Below are 14,279 nucleotides of genomic sequence, written 5' to 3' on the forward strand. Positions count from 1 at the left end.
CGAACACTAACTTGCCTACTTTGGAAAAATTTATCTTTGACAATCTCCACACATTGCCAAAGGCTCTTGTAAAGTCAATCAATGCACAGAAAAGTTTTTTCTTAGACTTCTTAAGTATATGAGTAGGTACATTGTGAAAACACATTTGGAGAACCCAGTGATTGAGTAAGCCAGTCCACATTAGTATTCTATTTCTCTACAAATGTAAAAACCATCTCGTTAGTGTATGGGACAGACTCATTATATCAGTGGGTAAGACTAGGTTGTAATCACAGTCACGCCTGACTGATTTGTCTGACAATTGGGATGTATGACTTTTGGGATGTCTAACTTTTAAGAGTAATCCGTATCATGCGGTAAATGAGTGCAACAAATTAAACAGCAGATTTAAATCACTGCCCTCCTCATTCTTACATACGCACTGACAATAACATTTGGTTCATGTATTGTCTTACCCATGAAGGCCCGGGTTAGAATAGTGATCTTCAGTAACACATGCTTGTCGTAAGAGGCGACTAACGGGATCTGGTGGTCAGGCTCGCTGACGTGGTTGACACATGTCAATCATTGTTAGTACTATACATAATATCTCATCAGCAAGCTACCCGTGATTACCCTGGTTAGAATTCATCTCCAGCAACCCATACTTGTCGTCAAGGACGACTGAAGGGATCGGGTGACACATGTCATCGGTTCCCAGTTGCGTAGATCCATGCCCCATCACTGGATTGTCTGGTCCAGATTCAATTATGTACAGACCGCCGCCCTATAGCTGGAATAATCATGAGTGCGACGTTAAACTAAATTCACTCACTCGCTCATGTGTTGTGTTTATTGGATGACATCAAACATTAGTGTTGTCCTGTCGAACGTGTATGATTGATCTTTGTTTAGGTTTTTGTGGTATTACTAGGTGTTTAACGCCGAAATATTTCATCTATATGACGGCAGCCTGTAAATAATCGATTCTGAACCAGACATCCCAGTGATCAATAGGATGAATATCGATCTACGTAATTGGGATACAATGACATCCGATTCCGTTAGTCGCCTCTTTCGAAAATCATGTGCTTATGAGGACCAATTCTAACCCAATTCCGTTAGTCGCCTCTTACGACTCATGATTCAAATACACTCGCATGCAGTTAGGATACACAACTGCCTGGAACAGTGTTAAGAAAATGATTCGATTTAGCTTTTAAATTATTTTACTTCTGACAAAATAACGAAGAATGTTTTGTGGTCAAATAACATCGGTTACTTGGAGATTAGATTATTAGATTCATGGGAATAAATACATAAAATTATGAAGAGCAAAAATCTGACAAGTGACTGGGTAGAATTAGGAGGGAGTGAGGTGGTGTTTCTGGTTACACCGCTTTAAACAATATCACAGTCTTATCATGGCGGGGTAACCAGTGACAGGTTCACAAATTACATATCTGTGGCGATCGAGCTCTGTGTGGTATTCGGTGTGCCAAACCAACTCTTTAACAAGCTACAAGAGGTTGCAGATACTCTGTTACATAAGAGAAGTGATGGGGTCGCATTGGAGAGATCTATGTCGTAAAACGGAACAGTGGCCACAAGGTTAACAAGGTGACGTGGTAGTGGCGGGCACATAATCTCATTTATCAAGACTATATGGCTACTTGTGAGTGATTATGTTTAGTTTTACGCCGCTTCTAGCAATATTCCAACAATAGCACGGCGGGGACACCACAAATTTGCTGTACACAGTGTACCCAGTTGGGAAATCGAACCCGGGTCTTCGGTGTGACGAGCGAACGCTTTAACCACAGGACTATCCCGGCGCCCGGATGATTGTGAGTCATCTTAAAATGGGTGCAGTAGAATCAGCTTTGCATGGCCCAAAATTCAGAAACTAACGTTGCACAGGCATTAAACCAACTGCAAACATAAAAATGATCTAGTTAAGGAACATCTATTTCATCCAAGAAATGTGTATTTCGCTTAAAAACTCATGATCAGTCTACTTTTCTGTCCTCACCAATGCTATTAATTTAATCTCTTCAGAGCTATTCCTACATAAGATTATGATTGTCTCGCATAACGTAGGTAAACTTTTTTCACATTTGGATTTCAGTTGCATCGATTTCTCATAACAAATCGATTTAAATGGTTCTATCCTTTATTTATACGCCATAGATTGCGAATTTTAAACCTGACATGTTAATATCACAATCACGTCTTAGATATGTAGAGGGAGACCAATGATCTATTCTAGCCAATGAAAGGTATTTCCTCTTAAATCTATGTAAACGTTTATGTATGTCTCATAAATTTAATTCAGAGAATGAGCAATCAGTGTAAGTACACATCCCAATCTTTCCTAAACAGAAAAAAGAGTACCATTTTCTGTTGATCTACACATCTTCCATCTTCTTCTATAACTTCTTTGAGTGACATTTTGAAGCTGGTATGATGAACATGAAAGGTTTTTTATGAATAGACAACTTCTTCATTGCAATGGTTGCGACATTTCGGTGCAGATGCACACCGTTGTCAAGCAAGTAATAATCTTCTTCTTTCGTTAATGTATTTGTGCACTATACCGTATATTGTATGTAAATTAACTCTTGGGCAGGTGATCTGTCATTTTCTTCATAAATAAGATAATCAAGACACTAATATCAATAGTATATTTCAAGCAACAATTATCAAAAACAATTTTATTTGTACAAATGATACTGACAAACACAGCAGGATAAAGTTACTGTTTTCAGAAAGTGAAACTGAAAGTAGTGAGTAAACACATATTATACCTTTTCCTAAATCTGCCAATTCAGGTCAGTGCAGGTACAAGAAGAACATATATAATATCATTGATAAGATATACCTGGTTGTGACAGTAAGCACTTTTGTTCCAACATACCTAAGTATACCACACACCATGGTGTTGCTTGTAAAGTTATTACTTTCCATACACGATTCAAGTGTTGGCAGATCAGTGTTTTTATATTATAAGTGACACCAGTGCTTTCTTTAATAGACAAATTGAACTGATAATATATCTGTACTGATGTATCTTGTTTATAAGCAGACTTTGCAACATTTCGAAGGACCACATCGCGTGTGCGGACATTAGCAAATCCTCCAATAAATCTTCTTTGCTGCGTCTCCGGATGATTATTCAGCTAACAACCAACAGGGCTGTCATAGAAAGTGACATACGGAATATCACAGGGGTCGCTAATTTAAGAGAAATGTGTCCAAAGTAATAATAACTCAACAATGCATTTAAATGATATTACTGCAATAACACAAATATGTGATTTGTTTAAGTGGCATTCTAGAAGTTGGTGGTATAGAGATGACAAAACTTTATGGATGATCAACCTCTTTATTTTAACAATGACGACGTTTCGGTATAGATCCTTATACCGTTTTCAAGTATGAGGGGGAATGACGGGGTACACCAGTTTATATACAAGATACATGTACATATGTATCAAAACGTCAAAAACGCCTTTATGGTCTATTTCCATGTGTTTTCTTTCACACGTAAGCTTTCTGTGACAATCTAGCAGTTTCCACCTCCTTGTCAAAGATGAGTATGTCATTTTGATAGTGTTGGATTCTTTAATTATACAATTCATGCAAGATTCGACAAAACAGTGGATGTATGTTCCTGAGGCCTACCCAGTGATGTTCGGTTAGTTACACTTGCTGGACATTGCCTCAGGATAATGAGAGTTCATTATTAAGAATTCGATTCTGTTTGAGGAGAAGCAGTTGCTCCATCTGGCGAAGGATTGGCTTGTCCACTTTTCGAAGCATTCAATGGCTCTGCTGGAACTTGAAGGGTGGTACCTTGAGGAGGTATTGTTGGATACACCTTTGCTTCATCGTCTGCATCAGTGGTGATGTTTGTACCTGAATAGATAAAGACTCTTCAAAATAGTTTCCAGGTGAGAAATAGAAGGTGCAAAACAGTACTGTAAATAGTATAAAAATACTCCAATTATTATCTGTTGAATCAAAGTGTTCGAATCACAGTCAATGCCATCGATCTTTCAGCTTATTCACAAACTACTATTTGAACTGCATTTCCCCCCTCACGCGGATGCAGTTCTACACAGCTGGTGACATCGTGGAACTTTGTAACAATGGGAGATAAACCGCTGCCTGTTAGGCGGGGCTATATACAGTACAACCAGAAATTATTGAGAATTTAAAGATTTGTAAAGAATTTTTATATTTTTTTCACTCATTACTCACGTATTAAATGTGAATATTAGCAGAACATAACTCCAGATTCAAAGACAGGTGAACAGTTAGTATTTTGTCAAGTCACCATGGGCAGCAATGCAGGCTTCAATGCGGTGGGGCATACTACTGATCAAAGAAGTTAGAAAGTCGTGGTCCATGCTGTCCCAATATCGGACCACCTCTTCTTTCATTTCAGCAATATTTCTCAGATTTTCCTCATTGACACTTTCCTTCATAAGTCCCCAAACATTTTCTATTGGATTTAGGTCAGGGCTATAGCTTGGCCAATCTAATAATGTCATATTTTGGGTCCGAAACCAGGCCTGTGAATGCTTTGAACGATGTTTTGGATTCGTTGTCCTGCTGGGAAATCCAAACATTTCCACTTAGAATACTTGAGCAGATGGAAGTAAATGTCCCTCGAGAATATCTGTGTACCGCTCACTGTTCATATTCCCTTCAAATACACAGAGAGGTGTTGCCCCAAACACAGATATGCCACCCCACACGTTCCATTTCGGACTGTACTTTGGGCGCTGATACAAAGGTTTTTCAGTTTGTTTGGTCCAGAATTTCAGTGTATTAGGAAACAGTCACACAGAACTTTCATCTGAGAAAATCACATTGTCCCAGTTAAAATTTCTATGCTGTAAGCACCAGTTCAACCTTCGCTCCTTTTGTTCAGGTTTCATGATCGGTGATGGAATTCTTCGACTTTTCTGCCAACCCATTGCATACAGCTCAGATTCTAATTGTCTCCTTACAGACAGCCACAGTTCCTCTATCAATCATATCCAGCCTTAAGTGTTCTTAACTCCTTCGTTTGTTTTAGAAACAAGAATATCAATGCCGCCTCCTGTCACCGACAGTCAATTTTCTGGGCCTACCTGCGCCTCCCTGGTGCTCAATGCCATATCCATTTGCAATATTTTTCAAAACACGATAAACAGTGGACAAAGGGATGCCTGTTCTACTTGAAATTACACTTTTAGCTGATCTGATGTCCTTGTTATAATACTCTAAAATCAACTTCCCTTCTCTAAATCATCCATACTGAGGAGCACTGAAAATGTCATCTGCTAGCAAGTAAACAAAGCGGGATAACTCTTCACAAACTAATGAAAAAGGATTAACGGAGTTGTCTCTCTTGAATGAAACCAAGCACTTGATAGCTGGTCAAGGTTGTTTATACTAGAAATCCAATTAAACATATTCCTAAAATTCTCAATAATATCTGGTCATACTATACATTTACACTGCTCCAACCCCACCCACCCCAACCCCGTCGCGACAGGTGTATGAACTGCCCAGTTTGTTATCTACGGAAAAGGCGGATGGATATGGAAGAGGTTCATACACAGTACCTCGATAGAATACCTATATCTATTTTTCAAATTGTGGAATCAAGCAATATTACAGTACGGACACTCATTTTATCCTATATCTCATAAGAACTGCGATTAGTAATTTTTTTAATATTTCACCTAAAACACTAAAATACACTTGCCTTGTGGGCTTTCGTACAGCAGGCAAGAATTGTTCGTAATTCTAATGTAAACCAAATATCTTTCATTTACCAACAAGTAATATTTCCCCAAAGGTGATCACCCCACCATATTCTTGAATACCAGATGGTCAGGTTTAATTTGTGTATATACCTGTAGATTTGATATCATCATTTTCGTCGATGGTCCCTATTCGACCTCTCGTTGGTTTCCAGAAGATGACACAGAATATCAATGCAATTGCACAAACCATAATGAACACGGCGAGGAGTGCAACCAATGTCGGCATTACCACATCCCTTACCGTGAGTTCAGTGCTAGAACAGAACAACGTTATATTATCACAAGCGCATGTAATAATGAGCGAATGGTTTCAAATTGTTAAATAGAAGGATGACATCATATCCATTAGTTCATATGCCTATCAGTATCTTCAGTTTGGAAATAGGCAACACTATGCCCACATGTCTTGTTATATTTCCCTGTTTGGTGTTTAACACAACACTCAGCAATAGTCCAGCTGTATCGATCTGTAATAATCGATTCTGGACCAAACACTCCAATGATTGATATCGTGAGCGTCGATCGTCGAAATTGGGATAAGATAACATGCATCAACGATCTGTCAGTCTGACAACCTGATCCCTTTAGTCGCCTCACACGACTCTCTAGAATGAGTTTCTGGTGTTCAGTTCTAACCCGGATCTTCATAGGTCTATTCCTAAATATATGAACAATGTATTTGTTTCTTTTGATATTCATGGAACAAGGTCATGACAAGGATATCCATGGGATATTGTTTGCAAAGGTTTAAAGATGTACTTTGTCTTGTTGTCCATTGCAATAATTTTCAGGTCGTATGTGGATGGTATTGAAGGTCGCTGGGCTTTGAGAACGTATTTTGCTATAATTTTAGACACGATTACGTATCCGAGCCTACACACTGTTGTCGCTATAGCAACTATTACTACATAACATGCTACATTGGAGTGGGCAATGACTTCAAAGCTGCTATGTTTAGCGCTATGGGTAGCTATGCGCGGCAAACCCGTGCGTGAGTGAGTATGGTTTTACGCCGCTTTTAGCAATATTCCAGCAATATCACGGCTGGGGACACCAAAAATGGGCTTCACACATTGTACCCATGTGGGGAATCGAACCCAGGTCTTCGGCGTGACGAGCGAACGCTTTAACCACTGGGCTACCCCACCGCCCCGGCAAACCGGTGAAGATCCGGATTAGAATTGAGGCGACTAACGGGATCGGGTGGTCAGACTTGGTTGACCCATGTCATCGTATCCCAAATGTGTAGATCGATGCTCATGCGGTTGATCACTGGATTGTCTGGTCCTGACTCGGTTATTTTCAGGCCGCTGCCCTATAGCTTGAGTATTGCTGAGTGCGGCGTCAAACTATACTCACTCACTCACTATGTTGTATGAGCTGAAAGATCGAAGCGATGCCAGTCTTGGACGTTTACCATTGTTGTGCAACCAACGAGTACGTGAATGGTGACATAACTAGAAATGTAATTAGAAAATCGGACCGACGACCAGAAGATTTGGAGAAGATAAACAAGTTAGAAACACCGACGTACAGAAAAACAATTCTGGCTTGTGATGTTAAACAATTTTGACCTCAAGTCCTCAAACGTTTTGATGTAAGCTAAGGTCTCAAGTAGAGTCAGACAATTTCATTAAGTTCAGACTTAGAATGTCATTTCTCTCAAACACTACAAATCCACAGCCTCTACAGGCTAACGAAGACCCAGCAAAGGTACGTGAGCTCACCTGCCACAACAGCGTTCATTGGGTTTAGCCCCGCAGCATATTGTGCCATCAGGCACGCCAGCTTCATCAACAGTGCAGTTCACCACTGTGAGACGTCCAAAACAGGTCTTTCCACCATGTGCTGAAAGGACAAACATTCTTGACAGTTCATTCCGAGTAAACATATGATATTGTTTTCTCACATAGTCAATACATTACAGACTCCAAGGGCATGAAACTATCACATGTTACCATCAAAACTAACTGAGGACCATCGAAATGATATATATTTCACTGCTCAGTATGCTGAACCTATATAGGCCCCACACCAATGTATGTTAAATCCAAGTAGGCCCATCTGTCTGTTTTAACGTATTTATTTATTTATTTACTTAACTATTCAAAGGAGGACATGATTGACGCGAGTAATGTCTGACCAAGACTTTATGAATGATTAGTATATGTTCATGAGTGTTCTAATTCCTTGGTGACATTCACAATCTCAAATATATCTGATAAATATAAATGTAACCTGTGGAAGCTATACGCCATGACATAACAAACGTTATGAACGTTCCCTCTTTATACGACCGCATTCCCTCGCGATAAGTCTAGCCTGATCTCTCCCATTAGTTTGAAAGTTTATCTTGTAAGTGCACAATGATATTGTGAGTGTTCTATTTTCACAACTAATGATCCAAACTATTTTTCCAATGTGTTGTGATGCCCCCTCGCGAAGATGATGTTTAGGGAAGACATTGTATGAAACAGAAGAGGAATTCTCAGGCTGTTATCCTCGGCGTAAGAGGTACAGATATACATACAGTAAAGAGTACATAGGATGGCGGGATGGTTTACATAGAAAACTGTACACTTTTCACGATGGTTTTACAAAATATACATAATTATATTTTCTAAAACACTAATTCGTTTACAGTTAAACAATTCGTTAAATTTTAATACATTGGTTTTTTAACATAATTGTTTGTGATTTTAGTTTGCCGATGATTTTTGAAGAAAGGGCAGAGAAAAATGTAACGAAGTTCATCGCCAACATCACACGTGTCGCAGAGGCTACATTCTTTCTTCGGGTGGAATGTTGTGCCACCAACCTATTTCTATAGGTAAACAATGGAAAGACGTTCTAAACAAGAGATATTTAAGAGCCATGGTAGCCAGCGTTAAGAAATCAGGTGTAAGCCAGTAATACAGAACATCGAGTACATATGTTGTTTCGGTTACTGTACTTGGTACTGGAAGAGCCTTTCACCCAAAGAATCGGCAAAGCAGACTAGTACCACAGACACTGGCGTCCATCAAATATTCTGTGCCCTTTTCATAATAATTGGATTAAGAAAATGACAAAACAATCCTTCCTATATATGATTGAATTCATTAACAGGCATTTAGAAGGAGGCAGAACTAAATGCATGATACTTGTCATGGCAAACATTATTGAGTATACTTGTTCCGGTTTATGCTTTGTACAAGGGTTACTATATGCTCATGTTTACATCAATGCTCTCTGAGGAAATAACACCAACATAAACCAAAGTTTGTTTGGTTTTCCAGTCCATCATGGCATGATACCTAGTAGCGGTACAGATTTTAATCCTGAAACATACAAGTAAGCTTATAATGGGCCCGTATGCTTCCTGGTAATATTTTTGAATGGAAGCACCGATGAAGCGCGCCTAAAATGTCAAGATCTGTTGTATCTCGATTGTTTATATTGACCGTCTTCCACAACCATATTGCCTTTGTTATCCGTGTTCGACAATTACAGTTAACTTCATGAGTTGTTGTGTATATTGGCATAGACTAATCCGTTTGGACATTTTCTAGGATACCGTAAGATCGAGACGAGGACAATTTAGTGGCTTTGAATGAAATGGTTGCTTGCCATTAAATATACTCATGCCAATAATGGTTGTCACCCCTTCAATTTTTTAATTGGAGGGGTGTGGGGTGGGTGTGTGGGGGTGGGGGGTGGGGTGGGGAGGGTGACAACCATTATTGGCATGAGTATATTAGCTGTTGAGAAGAAAGCAATTGAAAGTCTTTTGAAAGTCATTCGGTATCATGTTAACCAAAGTGACCATGGTAAAAGAAGCGGTAGTACTAACACTGAGAAAGTGAGCAGAGACTGCATGTTCCTCATTTTAGACTAGGGTTAGGTTTTGTAATGGTTCACCCAGACCATAGCTCTATTGTGACTGATACTCGTACGTTTAAAGGTTTTGACTATTTAGAGCAGACCCTAACAGAAATATACTTTTGAAATTACGTCATATGGCATATGTTCACGTTTCCGACAGTCGAGAGATACTTGCCTTAACGAGTTTCGTAAACAAATAATTAACTTCTGCTGTACTTACGGAATTCATTTACTGAATGGGGCGGTGGGGTATCTAGTGGTGAAAGCGTTCGAGTTGCTATGGTTACAATGTGTGATGCCCATTTCTGGTATCCCCCGCTGTGATATTGCTGGAATATTGCTAGAAGCATAAACCATACTCTCTCACTCAAATTTATGGTCCTTTTGCCAGTTACCACACAGAAAATATATTTGTTTTGTCAACGTGAAAGGTGACTAATGGGATCGGTTGGTCAGAACCCGCTGACATGATTGACACCAGTTGCGTAGATCGATGCTCATGCTGTTGATCACTGGATTGTCTGGTCCAGACTCGAGTATTTATAGACCGCCGCCTTATAGCTGGAATATTGCTGAATACGGCGTTAAACAACCAACCAACCAATTGTTTTGCCAACACAGTTGCCAATATTGTCAACTTTGCTTTGTCTCATACCACATGTTACATTCAATATGTCTGTTTTTAGTGTTAACACATGCACCGAAACGGACCACTGAAATACACGGAGACGGAGACGGTAAATCAGTATGGAGGTTGAGATTTGGTTTAGGCCGTGGACAAGAGTACACGATAGATTGATTGATCTACGAAATGTAGCTCACACTGCGAACGCAAACTCTCATCAGGGTATTGAAGTTACGAGTCAGCAAAACGTCTACACGAAGCTCATTGCCATGCCCGATGGCCACGTTAATCAGACTCAGACATCAATAAAATGGTGCTTGGTAAAGTATCTTGTTTCCCTAAGAGTGCCGACGTCGAAATGGACTTCCCGCCAATATCAACCTGAGACCTCCTCACATAATTGGAGTTTGATCGGTTATGGGGTTGGTTGGCATTTCTATGACCGAGCAACCATATTGGTCACAGAAGTGAGTATGGTTTTACGCCACTTTTACAAACTGTCCCCATGTGGGGAATCGATAACTTAAACCATTAGGCTACCCAACCGCCCTGCTCAACGGTCGCCGGACACCTATTGACCCGCATCCAAGGCGTGTGTGTCGCCGTTTTGTCTGTCAGGACGTCCACAGAATGCAATGGTCAGCAATAAGCCCAGAGGTGTGCCACTTTTGATATGTCAGGAACAGGAACATGGTACGGATGCTTCAAGGCCACCGACCACTATGGCTGAATTTGAACAGGCGCTGCAAGATGAGTGAGACCGACTCCCTCAACGAGTCATGGGGACACCCGCATGCATCATGCCTCGTGGAAGGAATGAATATTTAACATATGGTTGCGGTATTGTTTCAAAAAAACGTTGAAGTTTCTTACCATAACCCTATCATCCTTTAAGATCGCTGGCAGTCATGACATCTATTGCCACAGTTCAGAATAGGTTATGTATTCACTATTGCTCATATTTCACGACACAACTATTACTGGAAACGAAATGTCTTCCAGTTAAAAGTTTTTAAAGTTTTTCCTGAATCTCTAATTGCTTTTTACGATCATACATGTTTTCTCTTCAAACTATAACTATTTGTATTACCAGTTTCCTAAAGATTGTGGATTTTCTTAAATACATTCACCATATTAATATATCCTATAGTGTTGATGCAGTATAATACTGAGAGTGAACACTGCAACAATACATCTGTTTATACGATGGCAGATAGAGGCTAAACCTAGTAGAACCTGGCGGGAAAATATAGCGTGAACACTCTCAACATCTATCAACACACACGATTGAAAGAGTGAGAATATCGCTCACCTATAGATGTGAACATTTTGCTGTAGGCCTTGATCCAATTCGACATTGTGATATCTTTGAGTAATTTATAACGTCCTGGAAAACCTACGAATGTAGGTTCGAAACACCAAAGGTGTCACTATTCTAAGCACTATACCCTTGCACATATTGGAATTTTTAACGGAATTGCTATTGAAAGGGGCGTGTCACCCAGACAACTCAGCCAACCCTGGCCGAGTGATTCTGCATATAACTACTCAGATTCATACAGTATGCACACCGAACTTTTGGTTTATACCTGCACATCCCAAATAATCTGACGTACAAAAGAAAGTACACACCTGGTGTTTTGGGATTATTTGAAAAGTGTTGTGATTTTGATTGGCAACATCGCAATTGGGCACGATATCTGTGGTGTTTTGGCAACATATTAGGAAAGTTTGTGACTTATATATCACTGCAGAAACTCTTTTCAAAACATTTACGTCGCTCTTTGGAAAGTAATCCAAAAGCACCAGGTGTCTACTTTCTTTTGTATGTCAGTTTATGTTGAAGTCAAAACTACAACGACGGCCCCTAAGCGTGTACGGTAACTGAGTGCATTGACCAAAGCACCACACAGAGCCTAGAATCTGCCAACGTGTACATCTATTTCATGTTTTACACTCTGACATACGACACAAATGACAGGTATACTCACCAACAGCAGCCAGTGCAAGAATAATATTCAAAGTCGTTAGAGACAACATCCTACTGCAGCTCCGAGTGTCAGCGATTAAGCAGATGTCCCTACTCCATGACATGTATATACAACGAACAAAACATGCATGACGTTCAAAGGAAATAGTCCTTCGCCAATCGCCATTATAAGTGTCTTTTATGAGTATTTCTTAACACCGCTCATGGTGAAACGTACACTAACAAAGGTTTACATGAAAGTACATTTATGTATGTCTTTCTGTGTATATTATTTGTAACGCTTACAATACCGTGAAAGAACTTCGCCAGGCGATGATATATATGCTTGTATGTAGCAGTCAAAGCATTGAAATCCTATAGAAAGTTTGTGCCTTAGCTACCATGGACATAAACTAGATGACCAAACTAGAAGTTGATAATATCTTTCCAGGTTTTCGCGAGCGTTTTATACGGAATGTAAGATACATTGACATGTATGGACTCTGTGAATATACATGCACTATTTTCGTTAATTATATGTAAGGGGCGGTGGTCTAGCCCAGTAGTTAGATGTCCTCTCGCCACACCATAGGACCGTGTTTGATTCTCCATACACAGGCAAAGTTTGAACTTATTTATAACACCTCCTTTTGTTCTTAAAGTCGAATACACCCGTGAAGGTCCGGGTTACAATATTGATCTTCAGTAACCCGTGCTTGTCGTAAGAGGCGACTAACGGGATCGGGTGGTCAGGCTCGCTGGCTTGGTTGACACATGTCATCGGTTCCCAATTGCGCAGATCGATGCTCATGCTGTTGACCACAGGGCCCTCTGGTCCAGACTTGATTATTTACAGACCGCCGCCATATAGCTGGAATATTGCTGAGTGCGGCGTAAAACTCAACTGACTGACTCACTCACTCACTCACTTAAAGCCGAATAAAAAACATGCATATGTACTTACTCCCGCACCCCGCACTCCACATCCTATGCCCTACGCACCCCCAACCCCCCCCCCCCCCCCCACGCCTCACACACTATGCCCACGCTCAACACCAACATCAAACAAACCCCACGCCCCACTACAACATCCACAACCCCACACCAACACCACACACCCCAAAACCCACGTCTCACTAACAACCCACACCCAACACCCCACGCCCAACAACCAGCATCCAACAACCCACACCCACGTCCAACACCAGCATTCCCACATTCGACGCTCCATACCGACGCCCCACACCCCACGCCTAAAACTCAAATCCCCAAACCCCACGCCTGTCGCCCAAAACCTAAACCCCACACCCAAAATCCCCGCCCCATAACCCACATCTCACAACCCATGCCTAACACCCCACACCTCGCCCAACACCCCACATCCAACAACCAACACTCACACCCACATCCACACCCACGCCAGCCAGCCAGCATCCTTGCACCCCGCACCCGACACCCCGCACCCGACACTCCACACCCAACACCCACGCCCAACACCGCACAACCAACATCCCCAAACCCCACGTCTCACGCCCCAAAACTAACACCCATAACCCCATTCTCTAAGTCCACTCCAACACCCCACACGCAACATCCCACACCACACGGCCAACAACCCACAACCCACAACCCACAGCCCACAACCTACAACACAGATCCCAACACCAACAGCAACATCAACATCAACATCAACACCAACATCAACACCCCACATCACGCCAACATCCAACAACCAAAACCCAACGCACGCGCACACACATACCATATTCCAACCACAGTCACCACTGAATGAGAGTAGATGGCGTCACATTCATGTTGTCGTCTGCCATTCCCAGTCAACAACAGACAACACACACGCTCAGTGAACACCCGTTATTCCAATAGAGAGTGATCGCCTCTATTCACCTTCAGGAAAGGGCCTCCTGAGCGAGGTGAAAAGATTGTGAGGTGTGTTCCTGGCGAACATTTGACCCTTACTTTCTTTGAAGATTGTAAAATATATGATATAAGGAAAGATTGT

At 41.0% G+C, this 14,279-nt stretch overlaps 1 protein-coding gene across 1 annotated transcript; it reads left to right on the top strand.

Moving 5' to 3' along the window:
* The first annotated feature begins 13,298 nt into the window (after positions 1–13,298).
* LOC124276040 (extensin-like) lies at positions 13,299–14,051 on the top strand. Its single transcript, XM_046711682.1, has one exon. The coding sequence runs from the start codon at positions 13,299–13,301 to the stop codon at positions 14,049–14,051; it is 753 nt and encodes a 250-aa protein (XP_046567638.1).
* The last annotated feature ends 228 nt before the right edge of the window (positions 14,052–14,279 follow it).

This window comes from Haliotis rubra, unplaced genomic scaffold (assembly GCF_003918875.1).
Source record: "Haliotis rubra isolate DU_JTF1 unplaced genomic scaffold, ASM391887v1 Scf205, whole genome shotgun sequence".
Lineage (NCBI taxonomy): Eukaryota > Metazoa > Mollusca > Gastropoda > Lepetellida > Haliotidae > Haliotis > Haliotis rubra.